At 39.9% G+C, this 23,781-nt stretch overlaps 1 protein-coding gene across 2 annotated transcripts in view; it reads left to right on the forward strand.

Moving 5' to 3' along the window:
• Window positions 1-23,781, forward strand: part of VCL (vinculin) — a 99,241-nt gene that overhangs the window by 39,385 nt on the left and 36,075 nt on the right. For both annotated transcript variants that reach the window (XM_040975990.1, XM_040975991.1), the window contains exons 3-6: window positions 16,435-16,585; window positions 16,757-16,865; window positions 18,845-18,967; window positions 20,989-21,149. In XM_040975990.1, the coding sequence (XP_040831924.1) occupies window positions 16,435-16,585; window positions 16,757-16,865; window positions 18,845-18,967; window positions 20,989-21,149 (544 nt within the window). The remainder of the gene's footprint in view (window positions 1-16,434; window positions 16,586-16,756; window positions 16,866-18,844; window positions 18,968-20,988; window positions 21,150-23,781) is intronic.

Raw genomic sequence — 23,781 nt, forward strand, 5'->3', positions numbered from 1 at the left:
AATGATTTAAGCCTCTGCATTCCATGCACTGCATCCCATGTTGGTGAGCCAACTTGAATCTCAGCTACCCTGCTTTCAATCCAGCTCCTTGCTAATGCAGCTGGGCAAGTAGAGAAGGGATAACCCAAGTGCTTGGGTTCCTGCCATTCACCAGGCAGCCCTGATGGGCTCTTGACTTTGGGCTGGCTTTCCAGCTTCTGTGGACGTTTGGGAAGTGAACTAATACAAAATCTTTTTCTCTCTCTGTATCTCTCAATCTGCTTTGTGTATGTGTGTGTGTGTACATATATATGCTATAATAATGGAGTTACATTCTTTTGTGTTATTCCAAGGTGATTATTTAAGGAATCTGGAGTAATGCTCAAATCTGACTGCCCACTTGGGCCTGAGGAGACTTTTTAGAATTAAAAAGGAGGGAGCTGCTATGCAGAAATGCTTGTGAGGCAAGTTCTGATTGGGGAGACTTGGAATCAGGCCAACATCATGCTATTTTAATAGAGCAGCAACTTGAAAAACAAATATATGATTAGATCCATTGTTAAAAACACAAGATAGGGTAATCTGCAGGAAAAGAATGGGGAAACATAACAAATTTGGGTTTGGAATGCAGGAGGAAATGCGACAAAGGGACAGTCTGATATCATCCCTGGTTGGTAAGGAGGGGGGGATTCTAACCAATAAATGTGGAAGAAATGACAGAATTGGGGAATTGTCATGGTGCATTTTTTCTAAGTAATGTATTTATAAATTTTTAAGATTAATTTTCATTTTATTGGAAAGGCAGAGGCAGACCGTGGTCTCCCATCTGCTGGTTCACTCCCCAGACATCCACAATAGCCACTGCAGCTGAAGCCAGGAGCTGGAAACTCCATTTGAGTCTCTTAACTTGGGTGGTAGGGACTCAAATGTTTGAGACAACATCTTTTATCTCCAGGAAACCCTTTTGTGGGAAGCTAGGATGGAGAGGGGAACTGGGACTTGGACTCTGGCCTTTGGATATGGGGTACAGGTATCCCAGGTGTCATGCCCTGTGCTAAATGCCCCTGCTTCCCGATTGTGTAGGTTTTTAATGAAGCAATTGGTTGAGGTAAGGATTGTCAATGGATGAGACCATGCCAAGGTTTGAATCTATGTTGAATCATGAAGGAAAAATTGGAGAAGGACTGGTATCCATGGATATCAAGGGAAAAGGCTATGTTATGACCAACAGAAAAATTTGCTGAGTGATTTTTAAACTATGTATGTAACTTAATGTATGACACCCAAAAATGTTAATTAAGAATAGCCCCAAATACCAACAACAGTGTGGGTAGCGTTGGCAAACAAATTTTGGGGCAAATAAATATTGTGAAATTATAAACATGGTAGTTATTTGTGCATTTCTTTAGAATGCAAATGGAGCAGAAAATAGTAGCTGCCATGACTTTGAGGGGGAGGGATCAGAGATGGAAACAGATGGAAGCAATTAATGACATCCTTGGAATTGTTGAGTAGGACATTCTTTTCGGCTGTTTGGTTGATATTTCAATATTCTCAGGGCGTAACTGATCTAAGCTTGAGCGGATTCCTTTGTAGTCAATTTTTGCAAGTATTTCCAAATACTTAGGTCTTAGGCAACATGAAAGAGCAAAAATAAGTTTAAAAATGTATCGTTAGATCAGGTTTTACTCCTAGAGTGTTAAGGAATCAGGGCTAGATATAACCGAAGATTATTTTTAGTTTGTGTGTAGATTTATACCTAAGTCATCTGATGTTCATTTAAATATTTTTAAGGGAAGGATATTGTATTTTCTGAATCAGGGGTATCAAAATAAAATCATGAGACTGTGTGCCTAGAAGTGAAGGGTATGTTGGAATATTGGTTTAGTATTGTTTAAAAGTTATGTACAAGTAAAACAGTCCCAATTCAAAAATCTGAACTATGAAAAGCGATTAAATCTGAAACTTTCAGTGCTAAGCACAGGATATTTTTTTGCACAGGATATTCAACATGTATGTGGATTTTAATTGCTTTTCTTTTCTTTTTTTTTTAACTATTTCTTTCTTCATTGAGAAGGACAGAGTGAGGCAGTGTGAGTGTAAGCATTTATCCGCCACCGGTTTATTTCCCAATGCCTGCTATGATAGAGACTGAACCCAGAAACTGGGAATGCAGTTTAGGTCTCCTGCACTGGTGGCAGGAACCCAAGTAACTGTGCCATCACCACTGCCTCCAGTGGTTGGAATTGGCAGGAAGTTGAAGTCAAAAGCAAGAACTGGGAAGCAAAACCCGGCACTTTAGTATTAGATGTAGCATCACAACCACTAATGTTAAATGCCCGCTTGCTGTGAACTGTAATTATTGGTGAGGCCTTTTATTACTCATGTAATTCCTTCTGTAAAAGTGAGAATGATTTTAACATAAAACAAGATTTGTATTGCCGTGGGAAGGCTTTCTCTAAAGCAGAGCCAAAGTTACCTGTTCGGGACTGTCATCATGGCATACTAAGCTAAGCCTCTGTGGTGGTGGCATCTCGTAAGTGCCAGTTTGTGACCTAGCTGCTCTGCTTCCAATCCAGCTCTCTGCTAATGGACCAGGAAGGCAGTGGAGGATGGATTAAGTCCTTGGGTTCCTGCACCCATCTGGGAGACTCAGAGAAAGCCACTTGGCTCTTTCTTGGCTTTGGATATGCTCAGCTCCATCTGCTGCAACCATTTGGGGAATGAACCAGCGAACAGAACACCTCTCTCTTAGTCTCTGCTTCTCTCTTTGGCTCTTTCGAGTAAAAATAAAATTAATTAAAAAGTTACCTGATTCCTAACTACAATAACAGAATTCCTAATTTACTTCTCTTACTCAAGATTATAATCATAGCCACATTCTTGCACAAGACAGTGTTTCACGATGATTGCCACAGAAATCATTGTAGAAATCATGGTTGTTAGAAATGTAAGGAATGCCACTGCTATGCATTTGTTAAACTGTGTTTACACTCACTCTGTATGAAGTCATTTGTTCTTGGAACTGTTGGTACAGGAGCCAACTACTATATTCCATGTCTGTATCCATGTCTTGTATCATCATCATCGGTCATCATCTTTGTCACAGACAGCTGTAGTCAGAATTAATATTTATATATAATTGATTAATGGGCTAGTCATACTTATGAATTAGATAAGTGTTTATTGAATGTTCCCTCTATGGCTAATTTTCTAAGAGCCAAATAGAAGTTCTTACCAGTGAATAATTAATGATTACTTTTGAGATGTATTAATCGTAATTTAGTAAAAGTGATGAAATTCTGTACTTAAAAAATAAGTTGAATATAATGAAGGTCACTTTCCAAGCTGTATATATATATGTGTGTGTGTGTGTGTGTGTGTGTGTGTATGACAAGTATGATAATATACTTGTCATTACTGTTCACTGTTTTTTCTTTCATTGAAATATAATATACTGACTTTGTTTTTATGATGCTTTGAGGGGCCAGTGAGGAGAGGAGGTGTCTTGGTGGGCTTGGTAGGAGCTAAGCTTAAAGGGATAGATGGGGGTCTTTGAGAGCCAAGCAGAGGAATTTGGACTGCAGAGGCCCTTTGCCAACATTACACAGCAGGATGATGACAGGGAAGTGGTTTCTCAGGAAGATTCATAGCCCAGTGTGGGATGAATCATAGGTGCTGGTGTTGTAATGCTGAATGAGCTGTTTGTCAAACCAGCGGGATTCATTTTCTGTCAGGGTGACTTTGCTTCAGATTGATAGCTTATATATGAGAAATGTCTATGACAAATGTTTTATTTGCCTTAGAAAGGTGGCCTTTGTAGTAGATTGTGGAATTTCCTTTATTTCTGCCATGGAGCAGAAAGGAAAGGAAAAGAGGAAGGCAGCTTTTGGTCCTTGTGTAAGGATTTTCAGTATCTGGATGCATCAAAATTTGCGGCTTTTCATGTGGTCTGATGGTGTGAATTCCTTGAGAAGGGCCTGGTGTACATTTTTTGTAGGCATGGAAATGACAGTTACATTTAGGTCTGCAAAGTGGTGTCACTTCTGGCCACAGTGCTGCTCTGAAGGTATGCTTGAAGTAACCAAAATTTGAATTGATTCACCAGGTTGACTTGTTTCAGAAACCTTGTAATATCTAGTTCTACTAAATAAAAGAATGTCCTAAAATAATGTGGGAGAAGGTACACGGTTATGACATGATCATAATTACTCATGTCTCCTAGGGAATTACCATGTTTGAATTCTTGAACTTTGTTTGTTCAACACTGTATTTGGTTGTATGATTTTTACCATAATTGATATTCATGCACAGAGAAGATATTTGTAGAGTTTTAAATCATATTTAACATTTGGTTTAGATTTCTTTTGACCTAACGTCCTAGTGTCATTTTCCTAGATCAGCTCCTAATTTTAGCTTTTTCTTTACTTTTGGTCTTGAGCACTCAAAATAATTTATGATGAGATTTTTATTTTTAAACACACTTATGAATGGAAAGTGCCCAGAATATCTTTTTCTAGAATTAATTATTTGATCCTGTCACTCAGTGTCCTTTGTGTGGGGCTTGGGTTCAACTTGTATATTTTGTGATCCTTTCTGTTCTAAGAGCAGGTTTTTGTGTTTTCATGTAGATGACCACATTTTTGTGAGATAATCTTTCACCTTTTTCATCTGCCTTGCTGCATTTTTTGACCTAGAGCAAGCCATAAAATGTTAAATGGTCCATCTCTGAACTGTCTCCGTTGAAGAAAGTTGGCTGTTACTGTTTTTCACAGACATTGTCAGACAAATCGATTTGTAAGTTTTTAGTCTGTATCAGTAACGAACTTTGAGTCATTTTGGTTAATTTATAGAAGAGCTAAAAATAGTTTCATGCAAAAATGGGATCTTTGATTTACTTTATTTATCATTAATGATTAATAAAGAAGCAAGGGATGGTGAGCTGCCTCTTGGGACACCCATGATTCCTGTATTGGAGTGCTGCTATCTCTATCTCTCCCTTTCTGTCAGTCTTCATTTCAAATAGATAAATAAATAAAAATTCAAATGTGCAGTACTTTAGTTTCCGTGGCTGTGGAACAATGAACATCATATGTTTAAAAAAACTGAAGGGGTCAAAGGAAGTTTGCGTTTATTGAATACCTATTATTAGGCAAAGTTAAAAAATATTTTTTTTAGCTCATGTAATGCTGAGAACATGAGTTTTAAGGAGTATAAATCATTTTATGGGAGAAGACTGAAATTTGACATGGTTAGGCTCAGTTCAGGTTTGCTCAGCTAGCTCAGGTTTCAGGACTTATAAGTCCATATTCTCTCTACTGTCAATCCTCCTAGAAAGTCTCAACCTCCAGTCAGGACTTTGTACCGCACTCTTCTAGAATAACAGTTTACACTTTGCCTAAGCGTTTCCAAAGAACTAGTAGACGAGATGTCATTTGTGATGTAGAGCATTATTTTGCATCTCTCAAACTCTGTGAAGTAGTTACAACCATAACATTTTAAAGTTAAAAGGACTCATAAAGATTGTTTAGTTAATTGCTATTTCATTATTTTATAGGTGAACTGAGGTTACTGGCTGTCCCAGTTCTACCCTACAGAAACACTAAAAGCAATTCGATACAGACCATCCCTTAAATACTACTTGATTTTTCCAATATATTAGACCAAAATTAAGAAGTTCTCATTCTTAATTCTTTTTCTGCAAAGCATTAAGAAGTTCTGATTCTTAACTTTTTTAAATGCAGTCATTAAAATCTGTTGGTCTTTTCTTGAGTTTTAGTAAAATGGCTCTATTTATTATATATCTTCTTAGAGCTGGGTGCTTTGAGTTGTGCCATTTGATCCACTTTCCTCTGCAGGTGGAGAAGCTGAGACTAGGAGCTCAGTGATTTGTGACAAGTTACATGGGTAGGATTCCAACCCTGGATTATCTGACTCCAAATCTAGTGTGCTTTCCAGTGTGCCAAGATTCTTTTATACCCTCTTTATGGTAATCTCAAATGCGATAGTTAATATGAGAGTTAAATGAGTAAAATCATATTTCTGAATGTATCTGAATAAAAAAGGGATATTTATTGATTATATTTCCATAGCTAGTCAGTTTTTTCCCCTAAATTGTTTTATTTAAAATAAAAGAAAACTCAGTTATTTTGATAATTTAAAAATGTATTTCTTTGGGCCCGGCGTGGTGGCGCAACTGGTTAAGGTCCTCGCCTTGCACGCCCGGGATCTCCTGTGGGTGCCGGTTCTATCCCGGCAGCCCTGCTTCCCTTCCAGCTCCCTGCCTGTGGCCCGGGAAGGCATCAGAGGACGGCCCGGGGCTTTGGGACCCTGTACCCGCGTGGGAGACCCGGAGGAGGCTTCTGGCTTTGGATCGGCATAGTATCGGCCATTGCGCTCACTTGGGGAGTGAATCATCGGACAGAAGATCTTCCTCTCTGTCTCTCCTCTCTGTATATCTGCCTTTCCAATTAAAAAAAATAATAAAAATAAATCTTAAAAAAAAATGTATTTCTTTGAAAGGCAAAGGTACAGAGAGACAGAGAGAAGCAGAGATAGAGAGATTTTATATCTGCTGATTTGCAGCCCAAATGGCTGCAGTGGCTGGGGCTGAAGTTCCAAAAGCCTGGAACTCCTGTTGAATCTCCCATGTGGGTACAGGGGCCCAAGTACTCAGGCCAAGATTTTTTTTTTTTTTTTTTGCTACTTTCCTAGGTCCATTAGCAGGAAGCCGGATAGGAGGTGAAGTAGGTGGGATTCGAACCCATGCTCATATGGGATGCCGACACTGGAGGCTTGATTTGCTATTCCACCACAGCAGCAGACTTTCTGCTGTATTTATTGTTCTTTCTTTAACTACTACACCATCGTGCCGGTTGTATTAATTGTTCTTTCTTTATTGAGACAATGGTACAGTTTTAATCCTTTACTCTGTTAAAATAGTATGTGCTCTACATGAATGTAGGTTTTCTGATAATGAGTTGTGCTTACATCTCTAAGATAAATACTACTTGGCTGTGATTTAAAAATATACACTGCTGCAGCTGGTGCAGGGTATAGTAGGCAAAGCCTGCTCCTGCAGCACTAGCGTCCCATATGCGACCTTGTTGAAATTTTTATTTTTATTAGTTTTTGCTGAAAACCTATTTTATTAAATTCTATCCTTTTGATTATTTTATTATTTGAATATTTTATTTTCAGTATTTTAGCTTTATGTGCAGTTTTTCTTATTCTTAAGTAAATACTTTTAAGACTCAGTTTTGCTCTCTGCCCTTTCAGGTTTAAATTTTCTGTAGTTTTGGCTGTGATTTTCTTATTTAATCATGTTATTTAGGAATACTTTTTAACATGTTCAGGATTCTTTCTACCATCTTGTTGTGGTATTTCTAATTCAATTACATTCTTTCCAGAAGGAAAGAAGTGTTGGTGTCATGCCAATTCTTAGAAATTCATTTATAACATTGTAAATAGTCATTTTTTGCTAGGTTTATTTTGCTTGTTTAAAAGGAAGGATATTCTCTTTTGTTTGGGTTTTATTTGTATCAACTGGATCAACATACAACTCTTATTAGCGAGTATTTTTACAGCCTTACTGTTTTGTCTGAACTGTCAGTGTATGACTAAAATATTATTTAAAAATCTATACTAACTGAACACTGATCAATTTTATTGCTGATTTTCAGTGTTAACTTTATATATTTCAAAGGTTAGATGGTTGTAAATTCATGAACTTGCTGGGTTTTAGATTCAGTTAAAGATTTATTTAGTATTCTTTCTAGTGACTGATACTTGATGTTATTGTGCTGTAAGCTTGTCTCAACTTCTTATTCAAATTCTCATTTCTTAATGCAAATACTGTTACTGTGCATATTCTATTTTTTTTTTTGCATTTTGTTATCCATAGCTCTAATTCATTCATTATATTATATTGTAGAACAGTGATTGGGAGCATAATGATGTTCAGATAATAATAATGAGACTTAATTATCAATGAAGAAAGTTATGTGCAAGAACAAAAAGGTATAGCGAATTTAACAAAATTCTAAAGTCCCTTTTTTAGATTAATTTTATTTTTTATTTGAAAAATAGATTTACAGAAAGAGAGTCAGATCCTCCCATCTGTTAGTTTACTCCCTAAATGATCACAACAGCTGGAAGTGAGCCTGTCCAAAGCCAGGAGCCAGGAGCTTCTTTTGGGTCTTGCACATGAGTGCAGGGTCCCAAGTATTGGGTCATCTTTACTGCTTTCCCAGGCTACAAGCTAGAAGCTGGAATTTGGGTCAATCACTCAGGATTTGAACTGGCACTGCAGGCAGAAGCTTAGCCTAGTGTGCCACAGTGCTGGCCTCCCAAACACTTCTTTATCTTACTGATAATGACATGCGTTTGAGAAGTATTAGTATCTATAGAACCCACTTGCTTTTGTGCTCCATATATGTCTGTCATCACACTGATATGAGGTAGAAAAAAGACCATAGGAAGCCAGTGGACTTGGCAGTTAGCAGAGTTCCTTGTTGAACTTTGTTGGCTCAGAATCATTTCTTGTGGTGCTGATGCCACAGTTGAAAAAGGTGTTAAGAAAAAAAAAAAAGGAGAAATAAAGAAAGAACAGGACTAGTCAGTCATTCAGGTTTTTAAAGACTCAAAGATTATGACTCATACTCCATCTTTGAAATGAGTTGCTTACCAAGACTTGAGAAGCATACACTTTAATGCTTCTGTTTGTTCCCAACATGCCACTTTCCTTATCTCTTGACTCAGGCCAAATCCTGTTTTGTTTGAAGGTGAAGGCAAAACTGGCTGCCTACTCTTAATCTCCTCTGAAAGGAAAGAATTCATTGAGCCTCTGGGTAGTGAGAGAGAGGAGAGAGCGAGCTTTGTTTGCTCAGTATACATGCTCTGACAAAGAGGTTGGTATTGTCCTTATGGGGTTTTGGTCGCAGTCAGTATGACTCATGAGGCTTTCCTTCACCTTGAATTCCAGCTCCCTCAGCTCTAAGATATAAATGACAAGTGAAAACTGTGTATATTTAGTATGGCTCATTTTGTTTTCAGTTTTCATTTTGGTTGTGCACATGTAGTGCCCTGTTCTATCACTGTTTGACCTTGATAAGAACGAGAAGGCCACTTTGCATTGTGTTGTACCCTGAGAGAGTTGGGACAGGGAAAGGAATGTTGGTGGATGAGGTCTGTGGTATCTTTAAGTCTAGGAGTACAGGGTGGGAACAGCACAGCATGCACTGGGGGAGTTGATGTACTTGGAGTAGATTAAAGCATGGCATTGTACTCCCACTCAAATATTATAACTGTGCTTGTGATCTTTACTCAGTTTTCTAGATGACTGATAGCTGAAGATCCTCCAGCTTTCTCAAAGTGGCAACTTCAGGAGCAAATCATATTTATTACCTATCATTGGGACATCACAGACTGTATTACAGTATAATTGGAATCCACCGACTAGTATATAAAGAAAATGTTATTTTCCTGCATCTCCTTTACCCCTGCCGAAAAAGTATCTATTTGCATTTTTTTTTCGAAAGGCAGAGACTAAAATTTCTTTAATCTGTTATTTACTCCCCGAATACCCACAACAACAAGGATTATGGACCAGGCTAGAGCCAGGAGTTCAGAACTCAGTTTGATTGTCCCATGTGGATGGGAGGGAGCTCTTGCTTCCCAGGGTGCACATTAGCAGGGCACTGGAATCAGGAGTGGAGCTGGTTCTCAAACCTGGTACTCAGATATGGAATACAGGTATCTCAAGGAGTGCCATCTTAATCTCTGTGCCAGACCTCACGTTTTACTATATTCTGTGTCATATTTAAATACACAAAGGGATCTGAGGAGGAAATGAGTTGATTTTGGAGGCAGTATTTTCTGTTTGAGGGATATTGGAATGGCTGAATTGCCATATTGCTGATGCCCGAAATTTTACTGAAACACATTTCCACAGGGTAATAATTTAATGCTCATGAAGGGAGAAATTTGGGGATCTCAGTAGCGACATTTCACAGTCCTTTAAAGGGGTGGCTCTAATAAGTGGGGAAGCAGAAAGAATTTGATGGTCTGTTCTTTGTTACCATCCATTGTTTCTCACTCAGGTTTTGTATCCTAAAGGGTCTAGATACTTCATTCAAATAAGGCCGTACATGTAGTCATAGAGAAAAAGAGGGAGTCTTAAAAGATGATTGTTAGCATGCAGTTACGATGATTACATGTAAGCCTTTCAATGTATCATAATGTGATAGTATTCTCAAACTGGGAAGTGTTCTTCGCTCGTTTTGATCTCTGAGAAACCAAGTCGATGTGGGAAGGCAAAGAAGGGCTCAACAAGGGTCAAGAAGAAAGCAGCAATAACCCTTGCCAAACAGTGCAGGATTTTGTGTGATCAGGTGTGCTGTGGTCTTACTACTGCTCTCTCTATGTAACAATGGTCCCATGATGTAAACACCTATTGCCCGTATCCGCTCCAGGGTTATTTCAACTTCTGTGAAATAAAAATTTTCAGGGGGCCTGGTGAGATAGCCTAGTGACCAATGAATATCAGAATTAAGCAAACCATTTAGAAAAGAAATCTGTGCGATGCTGTTAAGAGTAATCTTTATAACAGCAGTGCCAAGCTTCTGGAAGCAGGAGAAGAACAGGCTTTACCCACTATGTCACAACTTTCTTGACCTCTCAGGCAATAATGATATTCCTGGTTCTGTGTCCTTGGAATGTGTTGGACATACTTGTAAATACTAATTTGGGAAGGGGCCTTTGATTTAGCAGGTAAGATGCCCTTGGAGATGTTTTCATCTCTTACCAGAGAATCTGAGTTCAAGTTGCTGCTGCATTTCTAATTCCAGCTTCCTGCTAATATATGCCTTGGGAGGCAGCAGGTGATGGCTCTTGTGCTTGCCTGCTGTCACTCACCATGTAACAAACTCAGCTTGACTTACCTGCTTCCAACTTCCTTCTGGCCCAGCCCTCGCTCTCACAGCCTTTTTGAGGAATGGACCGGAATGTGGACTATATCTCTCTTTCTTTCAAATGATTGATTTTAAAGAAACTTATTTGTATATATTTGCTTTTGATGTCTAGCTCCTTCTGCCAAGTTAGTAATCTTTTATTTATTTAAATTTTTTAATTGGAAAGTCAGAATTACATGTAACTTAGTGGCTAAAGTCTTTGTCTTGCATGTGCCAGGAGCTTATATGGGTGCCAGTTCTAATCCCGGCAGCCCCGCTTCCCATCCAGCTTCCTGTTTGTGGCCTGGGAAAGCAGTCAAGAACAACCCAAAGTCTTGGGACCCTGCACCCCACATGGGAGACTCAGAAGAGGCTCCTGGCTGCTGCCTTTGGATCAGCTCAGCTCTGGCCATTATGGCCACTTGGGGAGTGAACCAGCAGATGGAAGATTTTTTCTTCTATCTCTCCTTTTCTCTATAAATCTAACTTTCCAATAGAAATAAATAAATTTTAAGAAAATGCAGCTGACATTTGTTTCTTGATGAGTGATAATGGAAATCACATGGAACTGAGGAATTTGTAATTCTCAATTGTCTTAGATGTGGCTACCATTCTTGGACTCATGGTGGTGGATTAAGGGTGATCTCTGGGAAGCTGCCTTTGAATCACTTATCTATGGCTTGGGAGTTTTCTATTAATTTAGGTTGAAAACTCAACCTTAACTTTTACTAGTTGACTAACTTGAAATTAATCGACATTATCAGAGCAGTGAAGATACATGGTAATTAGGGAGTGGACCTTATTCATTTGGTCCCTTATATTACTTTAAAATTTAAGTCTTGTTTTAAGATAGAAGGCCACTTTAAGAAGTTAAGCAGCTTGAATATTTAAATAAAAACCCATTTTTTTCCACAGACAAGACAGACTCCTTCCTGTTTCTGACTGCCGGATAGTCATAGTGGGATTTGTTTGGCTTTTATGAGTGCCATTACATTTTAATGTACAGATTAGATGTCTCATTGTAGGAAAAAAAATTGGTGCAGTGTCTGGTCTGGCTCTGTCATTTTACCTCACAAGGGAGACATTAGTGGAGAATCAATTTTATTCTTGCAAATCTGTTCCATTTTATCTTTCTTATTTTTCACTTTCCTTTCTCCTTAATGGCTATTCCTGTCATTTGATTTTTGTTCTGCTCCCCTCCAGTTTTGAGTAGCTAATACATCATCTGGGTCTTTGTGAATAGGTGTAACACAAGAATTGCATTGTGTGATGTTTATCTTTGCTTGCTATAATTTCATCAAGGTTTAAGTTCCCAGGGGCCAATGTTGTGGCACAGCAAGCCAAGTCGTCACCTGTGACAATTTTTGTTGGTTCAAGTTCCAGCTGCTCCATTTCTGATACAGCTTCCTGCTAATATTATAGGAAAGCAGTGCAGAATGGACACTACAGCTATGTGGGAGAAGTGGAAGACGCTCCTGGTGTTAGCCGGGCACAGTGCCGGCTCTTGTGACCAGATTAGGAGAGAACAAGTAGATGATAGATCTCTCTCTTTCTCTCTCTCTCTGTAACTGACTTTTAAATAAGGAAACAAATCTTTTTTTTTTTTAAAGGTCTTAGCTTGCTGAAAATAACAATGAAAGTCTTTAAAGTTGATTATTTCTATGGACCAACTGATTTAAATTTTATCTCTCCTTATTAAAAATTTATTGCATTTCTTATGTATCAGATATTGTAATCTAAGAAAACATCAATTAAAAGATAGACAAAAGTCATCACCTTACTTAATTTAATTTTTTAAAGATTTATTTGCTTTCATTTGGAAAATCAGATTTACAGAGAGAAGGAAAGATAAGACAGAAAGATCCTTCACCTGCTGGTTCACTCCCCAAGTGGCCACAATGGCTGGAGCTGAGCCGATCTGAAGCCAGGAGCGTCTTCCAGGTCTCCCATGCAGGTGCAGGGGCCAAGGCTTTAGACCACCACTACTGCTTTCCCAGGCCACAGGCAGGGAGCTGGATGGGAAGTGGAGCAGCCAGAACATGAAACCGTGCCCATATGGATCCCGGTGCATGCAAGGTGAGGCTCTCTCCTTACAGCCTGGAAAAAGCAGCAGGGTTTGGCCCAGGTCCTTAGAACCCTACAACTATGTTGGAGACCCAGAAGAGGCTCCTGGATCCTGGGTTTGGATCATCTCATCTCTGGCTTTTGCAGCCATTTGGAGAGTGAACCAGTGAATGGAAGCCCTGTCTTTCCTTTTCTTTTTTTTCTGTAAATTAATAATAGTAATAGTAATAATAATAGTAATAGTAATAATAATAAAATATCTAGAGGTTGTGGCTGTGGCACAGTGTTCAAGTGGCTGCCTGCTGTCAGCATCTCTGGTTGATGCTGGTTTAAGTCTCTGCTGCTTTACCTCTGATCCAGCTCCCTGTTTAAGTGCTTGGGAAATCAGCAGAACATGGCTCAAGTGCTTGGGTCCCTGCACCCACATGGGAGACTGGGAAGAAGCTCTGTGTCTGCGGCTTCAGTTTGGCGTAACTCTGGTTGTTGTGACCATTTGGCGAGTGAGCCAGCAAATGAAAGACTGTCTCATTCTGTCCTTCTCTCTTTCTCTCTGTAGCTCTGTAACAGTCTTTCAAATAAATAAATCTTTAAAAAGCCAAACAAGACAAATTGCATGTCCTGATTATAAAGGATACAGCAAGAACCGTCCAATGGAAGAGACACATTGGGTGCAATACGATAGAACTAGGAGTTAGAGCAAGTTGCTTGAAGCTTCCATGCTGTTCACACTGTTTTCCTGCTACTACATGTGTTCACCAACCTGCAACTCTCTAGCCTGCACTATATAGGCTGTTTTTTCTATTTTTTTAAAGGATTTATTTATTTTTCTTATAAAGGCAAGTCAGATTTACGGAAAGGAGAGACTCGTCCGCTGGTTCATTCCTCAAGCAACCACAGTGGCCAGAACTGAGCCAATCTGAAGCCAGGAACCAGGAATTTCTTCTGGGTCTTCCACATGGGTGCAGGGTCCCCAGGCTTTGGGCCATTCTCTACTGCTTTCCCAGGCCACAAGCAGGGAGCTGGAAGGGAAATGGAGCAGCCAGGACATGAACCAGTATATGGGGTCCCGGCGCTTGTAAGGTGAGAATTTAGCCATTGAACTGTAGCAAGCTGAGGATTTAGTCATTGGGTCTTCGAGCCACACTCTGTAGGGATTTCTTATGGAGCTTTTTGTACACATTTCTAGAATATATCCTGTTGCTACACAGATAAACTGATATTTATCGAAGGTGTCTTATTGCATCAGGCAAATAAATTGTGAATGATCATGTCTGTAGAAGAACGAGGAATCTATATATTTTAAATAAAACATGTAGAAGTAAAAATATTGTGCCCAGAGTGTACATATTATGATCCTATTTGTACTAAAAAGGTGCATTTTTGCTTCTGTGTGCCTGAAATGTGTTATAAAGACATTTATGCACTGATGGAGGAAGCTTAGCATGGTTGCAAGGGGGATGAAATTTGAATTCCTAGAAAATAGTGGAGGATAGGCCTGCTTTCCATGTATGTCCATTTAAAGATGGGTTTTTAATGTAACACATTTGAATGTATATATAATAAAGTTAAACTAGAATTATAATTTAATAATTAAAAAGACCAAAATACTCCATTCTTAAAAACTGATCAGTAGTTTACGTGTATCAGTGAAATGCTGCCCTTCCCTGACATGGATTTTGACACTAGCATAGTGAAGTGCTCTTTCCCAGGAGCTGGGATTGTAGTGTTTATGCCTCTATTTGCATACCTGTAGTTGTTTTATGTAGTTGAAGTTCTGTAGATTCAGTTGTTTTACCCTTAGCTCAGCAATGCTTTGTGCAGATTTTTGTATTGTTTTGATCCTCAAAACAACCCTGTGATGTAGGTTTTTATTTGTATGACATTTTCTGTATGCAAATGAGAGTGCAATTTTTGGCTAAGCATTTAATTTTATATAGCTTATCCCTCATCTTTATAGTCAGTTATAACATAATGGATATACTAAATAGATTAAAGGTGATTTGTTAGATTCTTTCCAACTCTGTATAAGTGAACAATTGAATGAATGAATACACTTGAGTGGTATAAGAGTCAAGGAGGCTATTTGATTTATGTGTTTTGGATTCCTCTTTTAAATGAAAACCTCCTGTCATCCAAACCTGTGGCAGATCTGGAAGTCTGTATTGAGCTGTGCTAACATTAAGTTATTAATAACTGGTTCATTAATGCCAGTAACCTTTTTATTAGCTATGTGGTTTTATAGGGCTATTTTCAAATGATCCAGTGATTTTGTTAAACAAATCCATTTAGCTATATGAATGAGATATTTATGCATTACCTCATATTGGTTTTTGTGTTGCCGTTTATTCCCTTGTATGGTTATTAAATTTTACTTAAATCAGTGCTTTGGCATTTTGTTAACAGATGTTCAAATCTGAAAATGTTGTCAAGGGTTTAATTCCTTGTGCACCATCTTGTGATGATAATCTGTATAGAGTAGAGGAGAATAAGAGTAACAGAGATGTAGCAAACTACTGTAGGACTCTCAAGGCATATTTTTTTGTTTTGTTTTGTTTTTAATTGTACTTTATTATTTATTTATTTATTTATTTTAAAAGATTTATTTATTTATTGGAAAGTCAGATATACAGAGAGGAGGAAAGACAGAGAGGAAGGTCTTCCGTCTGATGATTCACTCCCCAAGTGACCACAATGGCCGATGCTATGCTGATCCGAAGCCAGGAGCCAGGAACTTCTTCTGGGTCTCCCACACGGGTGCAGGGTCCCAAAGCTTTGGGCCGTCCTCAACTGCCTTCCCAGGCCACAAGCAGGGAACTGGATGGGAAGCGGAGCTGCTGGGATTAGAACCGGCGCCTATATGGGATCCCAGGCGTTCAAGGTGAGGACTTTAGCCACTAGACCACGCTGCTGGGCCCCTCAAGGCATATTTAATCATTTTTGTTGTTGCTAAGAAATAACTATGAGTGAGTGCTTAGTGCATTAACTGAATGAATGAATGTGCTATCCTTAATTGTAATATTTAAAATCTGAAAACTTAGGTTCTGTTGATAGTTGGTCTTGGCTATTTTCCATGGGTGTTGATTTGTGTCCTGGCTGCCTCACCTCCAATCTAGCTCTTTGCTTATTGCCTGGGAAGGCAGCAGAGGATTGTCCAAGTCCTTGGGACCCTGGATCCACGTGGGAGACGCAGAAGAAGCTCCTGGCTCTTGGCTTTGGATTGGCTCAGCTCCAGTCATTGTGGCCACTTGGGGAATGAACCAGTGAATGGAAGCTCTTTCTCTGTCTCTCCTCCTCTCTGTAAATCCACCTTTCCAGTAAAAATAAGTCTTTTTTTAAAAAAAGAATATAGGTTTACATTTGTATTGCATTTGTGTTCTTTCCATTTGCATGCTAATCTTTCTCTTGGTTCTACTAAAGAGTTGACCTGTGCTCCTCCCCACAGGGTTGAGAATGCTTGCACCAAGCTTGTCCAGGCAGCCCAGATGCTTCAGTCGGACCCTTACTCTGTTCCTGCTCGAGACTATCTAATCGATGGATCCAGGGGCATCCTCTCTGGCACGTCGGACCTTCTCCTTACCTTCGACGAGGCTGAGGTAGGCAATGAGGGTGGTGCATACCTCTCCCACACAGAAGTCCCAGGCTTCACAATAACAAAGGAGGTTTATGATTTGGTCTGATAAAATGTTAATCAGGTACATATCTACCTTCATGTTTTCTGTGTACTGTCCACTCACTTGACTGAATACTCTGAAATATGCTTTCAGGTTCGTAAAATCATTAGAGTTTGCAAAGGAATTTTGGAATATCTTACAGTGGCAGAGGTGGTGGAGACCATGGAAGATTTGGTCACGTACACAAAGAATCTTGGGCCAGGTTAGTCATATCTAATTTTTATAATATTTTTTATAAAATGGATTTTTTAATGCGGGATTGAGAGGAAGCAGTGTTCACCTACATCTTGCAGAAGGCATGTGGTGACGCTGTGGGCGCTCCCATAGGTAGTTTGAGCTCTGTGGATGAAGCTGATGGCTGTGCTTCTACTGAGAAGATGTTACTCTCTTTGAAATCATCATCTGCCTCCCATAGCATTTGGCTCCATCTTAGGAATCACACCAGACATTGTAAATGGTGCTGGAAGATTAGGGAATGCTTTTTTTCTTAGCGTAGAGCTGAAGGCGCCTTCCGTGTCACACAGCATTCCTGCACTGTCTGCCAGCCGGCCTTTGTGACCTCTTGGATGGCTGATTAGCCTGCCTGCTATTGTGAATTCATGCCCTAGCCCATGTCTGCGTAATATAATTGAATCTGCAGTGCAAGAAGAGCTGTTGTGGTTAAATCTCATTTTGAAATGATTGTTGAGGCATCTGGGCATTGCTGTTCAAAATATACAAACAGATACAACTTTTGATGTTACAGGCTTATAACATGATTTTGAAGGTCCTTAAAGTATGAGTGAAACCTTTGACAAGGCACATTTGATGTTTCACTTTTTAGCTTGGTTAACCACCTTCTAAGATTCTTTTGTTTTATGTGAACTGTTGATGCTAAATCAATTTAAGAACTCCCAGGAGCAATTTGGAAATCAGGACTTTGGAAAATCACATAATGCCTTTGAATGATAACCAAGGTAAACAAAAAGTGCTGGCAGGCTGATGCCAAACACCAGATGCTTTCAAACATTGTCATCCTTATGATTATTTTTATAACATTTCTACTTGTTTCTAATTTTAAAAATAGTGCATGCTTATTTTGGAAAAATTGGAAAGCATAAGAAAATATTAAGGTGAAAACAAAATATATCATTACTAGTCTTTCAAATTTCTTTTAAAGATTTATTTTATTTTCATTGGAAAGTTAGACTTACAGAGTGAAGGAGAGACAGACAAAGATCTTGCATCTGCTGGTCCTCTCTGCAAGTAGCCACAACGATCAGTACTGACCCATTCTGAAGCCAGGAGCCACAAACTTCTTCCAAGTCACCCACGCGAGTGCAGGGTCCAAGGCTTTGGGCCTTCCTCCACTGCTTTCCTAGGTCATAAACAGGGAGCTGGAAAGGAAGTGGAGCAGCTGGGATTTGAACCAGCAACCATATGGAATCCTGGGCGTGTAAGATGAGGACTTTAACCACTAAGCTACTGCACTGGGTCTTTTTTTTGTGTGTGTGTGTACACTGGGCCTATTCTTACAAATTTTTAAGGATTGTTTTTATCTGAAAGGTAGATTTTACAAAGGGAAGAGAGACAAGAAGGGAAGGCCTTTCATCTGGTTTTCTCTCCTCAAATGACTCTAATAGCCAAAGCTGGGCCTTCTGAAGCCAGGAGTCAGGAGCTTCTTGTGGTTTCTCATGTGGGTACAGGGTCCCAAGGTTTTGGGCCATCCTTTGCTGCTTTCCCATGCTAAAAGGAGGAACCTGGATCAGAAGAGAAGCAGCATGGACATGAGCCAGCACCCATGTGTGATGCCAGCATCACAGGGCAAAAGATTAGCCTGATGTGCCACTGCACTGGTCCGCTATTCTTACAACTTTTCCCGGTGATTAGATTGAGTACTAAACTCACATGAGATTACCATGTATGCTATTACATGACTAGACACAAAATGTGAAACTTGCATACAGAGTAGTCTGGTAAAATATTGTTCTTGTGCTTGTGGATTTATTTTTTACAAATGGAGTTACTAATTTCAATATCATTTCATATTTATAAGTATATTGATGACAAATGTGAGCATTGTGTCATATTTAGAGTATAAACTAAGCATGCCGTTAGACTGGATCTTCATAGATGGAGCCCAAGGAAGCCGGGCTCTGGGTTGCCCTGTGCTGACCCTGTGCCATTGCTTCTCCTGGCCAGGAATGACCAAGATGGCCAAGATGATTGACGAGAGGCAGCAGGAGCTGACGCACCAGGAGCACCGAGTGATGCTGGTGAACTCGATGAACACTGTCAAGGAGCTGCTTCCAGTTCTCATTTCAGGTTATTTCCTGCCCACACTTTATTTTATAGGGGGAAAAAACCAAACGTTCACATGTTCTAACCTCTGAAGTTCATTATGTGATTGTTGCATGTCCTTCTGCCTGTGTAGGAAAAAAGGACTCTGATTATCATAGGATGGCTACAGATGATTGGCAAACATCAGCGTTCGTCTAGTCTGATGCTCTCCATCTCCTGCTCTGGATTTGGAATTACCCTTCCTGAGCTTAGTTCTGTTCTTTCAGAGCTCTGGCAGACTCTTCCCCAGCAGGTGCAGCTTCCTTCAGAAGCTCAAGTTTTTGACATTGAGTTTTTATGGCTTCACTTGTATAGAAAAAATAACTGTCAGCTACACTGTGTGTGTGTGTGTATTTAAAGTGAACTCAGTCCTTTCCAGTGTACATAGTTTTTCCTAAAATACACTGAATGATTCTTTATATTGTGAATATGTCATTTTGGTCATCAGTCGGGATCCTGTTCCTTTGGACAGAGCTCACAGATACAAACATGGTGGTTGATCTCTCAGTTGGCAAACGGAGTTGTGCTCACTGCACGTCTTGTAGGTCCCAGAAATCTCATGGTTTGTAGAAGTTATATTAGTCACACTGTGGGTTAGTTACCTTGGTTCTAAGAGTGCAGCTTTGTCTTTGAAATCTTGTGAGACATGTCATTTGTGATGTTCAGTTACTGCTATATTCAGTTATTGCTATAGCAATTTTTAAAAAAGCTCTTTTTTTCTTAAATTTATTGATGTATTCAAAAGGCAGAGGGAGAGAAAGGAAGAAAGAGAGAGAGAGAGATTTTTTATTGGCTGGTTCACTCCCCAAATGGGCAGAGCAGCCAGAGCTGGGTCTGTGATCTGGAACCCCATGTAGGTCTCTCATATGTGTGCCAGGACTCAAGCACTTGGGCTATTTGCACTGCTTTCCCAGGTGCGTTAGCGGAGAGCTGGATCGGAAGTGGAGTAGCTGATACTTCTGCCACCACCCATATGTGATGCCAGCTTTGCAGACAATGGCTTAATCCACTATACCACAACACTGGGTGCTAAAAAGCTCCTATGGGAACTGGAAAACAAAAATAGAGTCATGAACTGTTCATGAGAGATAAGACTTTGTAGTCAGCTGTCTCATATAGCAGAAGTTGTTGAGGATACAGTTTATTGAAGTTTTTTTCTTCACAGTATATTATTTTATGGGAAGTTACTCTCTCCAGTTATCCATATCTTTTTTGGAGGATAGGGCATGGCGTGGGAGGACTGTAAGGTCCCTGCCATATGTTGAGAGAAATTCTAGAAGGCTATCTTGATTCTGGATATTCTGCTAGGATGGTAGGTGGTCACGTGTTGCATTTGCAGCATTGCTGGTGTTTTTAAAAAAATTTTTTAAAGATTTATTTTTATTGGAAGAGAGGAAGAGAGACAGAGAGGAAGATCTTCCATCCAATGATTCACTCCCCAAGTGGTCACAATGGCCAGACCTGAGCTGATCTGAAGCCAGGAGCCAGAAACTTCTTCTGGATCTCCTATGAGGGTGCAGGGTCCCAATGCTTTGGGCCATCCTCGACTGCTTTCCCAGGCTACAAGCAGGGAGCTGGATGGGAAGTAGAGTAACTGAGACACAAACTGGCACCCACATGACAGGACTGGTGACCTTATGGGATCCTGGCACGTGGAAGGGGAGGATCCTAGCCACTAGGCTACCATGCTGGGCCCTACTGAAGGCTTTTTCAGTCCTGTCCTACTATGTTTGCGGTACATGGAGCCAGAGTTAGGGCCTAGAGTAGTAACTGGTTAAGTTCATTTTCTGATCATATTGTGAGAATATTTTATGCCTGAGTTTTCTTTATAATGCAAGTTGTTGCTTTATTGGCAGATTTGCAGTGTCTTTTCTTTATGTTCCTTTTAAGGCCTTAGAAGCCCCAAATAAAGTATGTTCAAAATGTGGAAAAGCTTGTGGGAATACTCTTACAGAGCAAGGTTAAGTTCCCAGACTTAGTTTCTGATCTTTTGTTTGTTTTCACAGCTATGAAGATTTTTGTAACAACTAAAAACTCCAAAAACCAAGGAATAGAAGAAGCCTTGAAAAATCGCAATTTCACCGTCGAGAAGATGAGTGCTGAGATCAATGAGATCATTCGTGTACTGCAGCTCACTTCATGGGATGAAGACGCCTGGGCCAGTAAGGTAAATGTTATTGGAGGAGAAAAAAAAAAAGCAAAATTCTGATTTCTCCCCTCCTCAGATTTTCATCACCTGCCTGACATTTATGTTGTAACTGTGCCCAGCATAAGAGTATACAAATAGTGTGAAAGTAGCTTTTCCCTCACATTTTTTGCCATGGGTCACCTGGCATCTTTGCACGTCTCCTTTGTACCAAGGTAGAACCAAGTTAAATCCACCTGTGAGGTGAATATCGGTTGAAGGCTGAGGCCTGTGGTTTTTCTTTGGGGCTGGAATCTCACTGGTTGGGCTGGTGGAGCAGTTCTGATTTTATACTGTTTGGGTGGGAGCCTTGCCTTTTATGTGGGTGGTTGTTGCTAGGTGACTAAGTCAAACACGGACTCTGCCTTTTGAACTTCTTCAACTGACCTTGGACCCAGAGAAAAGTCTTGGCATGTCCAGTTGTTTCTCTGGGTCATTGTACTTTCTGTAAAAAAGTTTAACTAAAATATTAGTGTTTCTGTATGTAGTTGGTTGGAAGGGGCCCTTTACCCTGTCTAGAGTCCGCTTACTGGGCTCCAGGGAAGTGGGTTAATGGCCTTTGGAACTGATCAGCAGCAGTGTTGTATTGCCAGTTTTTCAGTCTATTTCTTTGTGTATAGTGACTGTGAACAGACCTTCCGGTTCTTGGAGAATAGGGACCCTGGGTCCATACTTGCCTTATGGGAGCTCAGGTTACAGGTAGTAGTGGGACAAACTGTCCCCAGGACCCCGCATTCCAGCCTGTGGCCCAGGTGTTACCTCGGGGCCACACAGCAGGCTGGGAGCAGCAGGGCTGTGTCTCTCTTACAGGACACCTCTATGGTAAGATCGAAGTGGGGCTCAAAGTCACCTAAGTTAACCATGCACGTAAATAGTCAGCCTACCGTAACTCCAGATTTTTTCATTGACATGGGATTCTTGAGCAGGTTCTAAGAGTGTATTCTAAGTTTCTATGGTAAAAATAATTTTAAGTCTTTAACATTTGATTTAGTTTCACTTGTGCATACTTAAACAACTTTTACTTCCCTTTTATGACTTCTTTATGCATCTTTTTTGTTCTCTTGTTTGTTTTATTCTTTTTCTCACATTTAGAAGGTAAGCTTTCTCTTGCCTCTTAGTTTCTTTCTTTCTTTTTTTTTTTTTTTTGTTGCTTAAAAAGAGAAAAAGCATGTCTGTGGGGTTTTCTTGTGCTGTGTGCTGTGCCTTATTCTGTGTGCCGGTGTGTAACACTGTGCTCGAACATACGTCAGAATGTGACTTAATACGCGACTCTGGGCTGTTCTGGGCAGCCTGACCTGGCTGCTATTGAACTGTTTTGGGGAGGGATGCAAAAGACAAGATACTGATACACAGTCAATGTCAGGCTTCTCTGTGGTTGGTACTTTCGGCTCTTTGAACAGACTCTTGGAAGATTTCTGGCCTCATCATTCCCACCGACTTCCACATGGGGGACCAGTTTTCCCAGGCAGCTGAATGACCCCTGATTTACTTTGAACTAGTGCTGTCTTTGTATGCCTCTCCTACCAGTATTCTCTAAAATTTTGCTTTGGAAGATGTGTCTCTGAGATTTTAAGCTATGGTGAGAATGTGCAGCCTAGAGAGCTGAGATGAGGCCCCTTCACGCTCATCTTAGCTTTCAACATTATATAGATAAAGGAAATAAAGTGTATCAGAAAGTTTTCCTAACTTGGGTTTGTGGCTCACCGCATGTGCTGCTTTCTGGGCTGTAAAACAGCAGAGTTCTTTCTGACCGTATAGTTTCCTAACCTGATCTCTTAGCTTCAAGCAGATGGGATAGTAATAAGGCAGAACAGACGTTTAACCTTTGTGTTTATTTTTGGAGGGGGAAAGTTACCCATTATTTAGTGAATGAGTATAACCGAGCCGTATTTTGTGCAGGCACTATCAAAAGCTGCTGCAGCTATCATTGTTGTTATTATTTTAAGTCTGATGCCTGGAGTTTTCCAGAAATAGCTTTCCGCACTTGAGGAGATGCACAAGGTTCTAGATCTGTCCTCACCATGTGGTCTTGCAACTGTCTCGGTCTTATGATTATGTTGGAGGAGGTGAGGTTGTTCGAATGCTAACTTTATCAGAAACAAAAAAAGTAAATAATTGCAGGGGGAAGGAGCTTAAATATATAATGAAATCGGAGTGAACAAGAGATGTTTATTATTTTCACCCGAGTTTGCATTTGTGCAATTATTTGGCTTGAAAACCAAAATGCTCTGCAGGCATATACCAAAAGTGTGTGATAAGTCTCATTCCCAACTCTGTCCTTACTCTCTCTGCCTCTCCTAACCCTTTGGTATCATTCACTGTTTTTATCAGTTACAAGGACATTTTGGGATAAAATTTCACCTTGAAAAGGGAAACTGATCATGAGGATTTGGGCTGTTTTTGAATTTAGTAGTATCATGACTCTGCTGTGCCCAGTACATCAATTCATCAGACCTTGCGTCTGGCTGTTACCATGAGGCTCCCAATTGTATTCATTGCATAGAGTGTCTTTTACTCCCTCTTGCCCCTATTACTGCATGATTTAATTTGTCTTACCACACTTGTTTCATGCTTCCCCATGGGTACAGTATTCTGGAAAGTGATGGTTCCTCTA

Source organism: Ochotona curzoniae, unplaced genomic scaffold (assembly GCF_017591425.1).
Source record: "Ochotona curzoniae isolate NIBS_2020 unplaced genomic scaffold, NIBS_Ocur_1.0 contig_2692, whole genome shotgun sequence".
Classification (NCBI taxonomy): Eukaryota; Metazoa; Chordata; class Mammalia; order Lagomorpha; family Ochotonidae; genus Ochotona; species Ochotona curzoniae.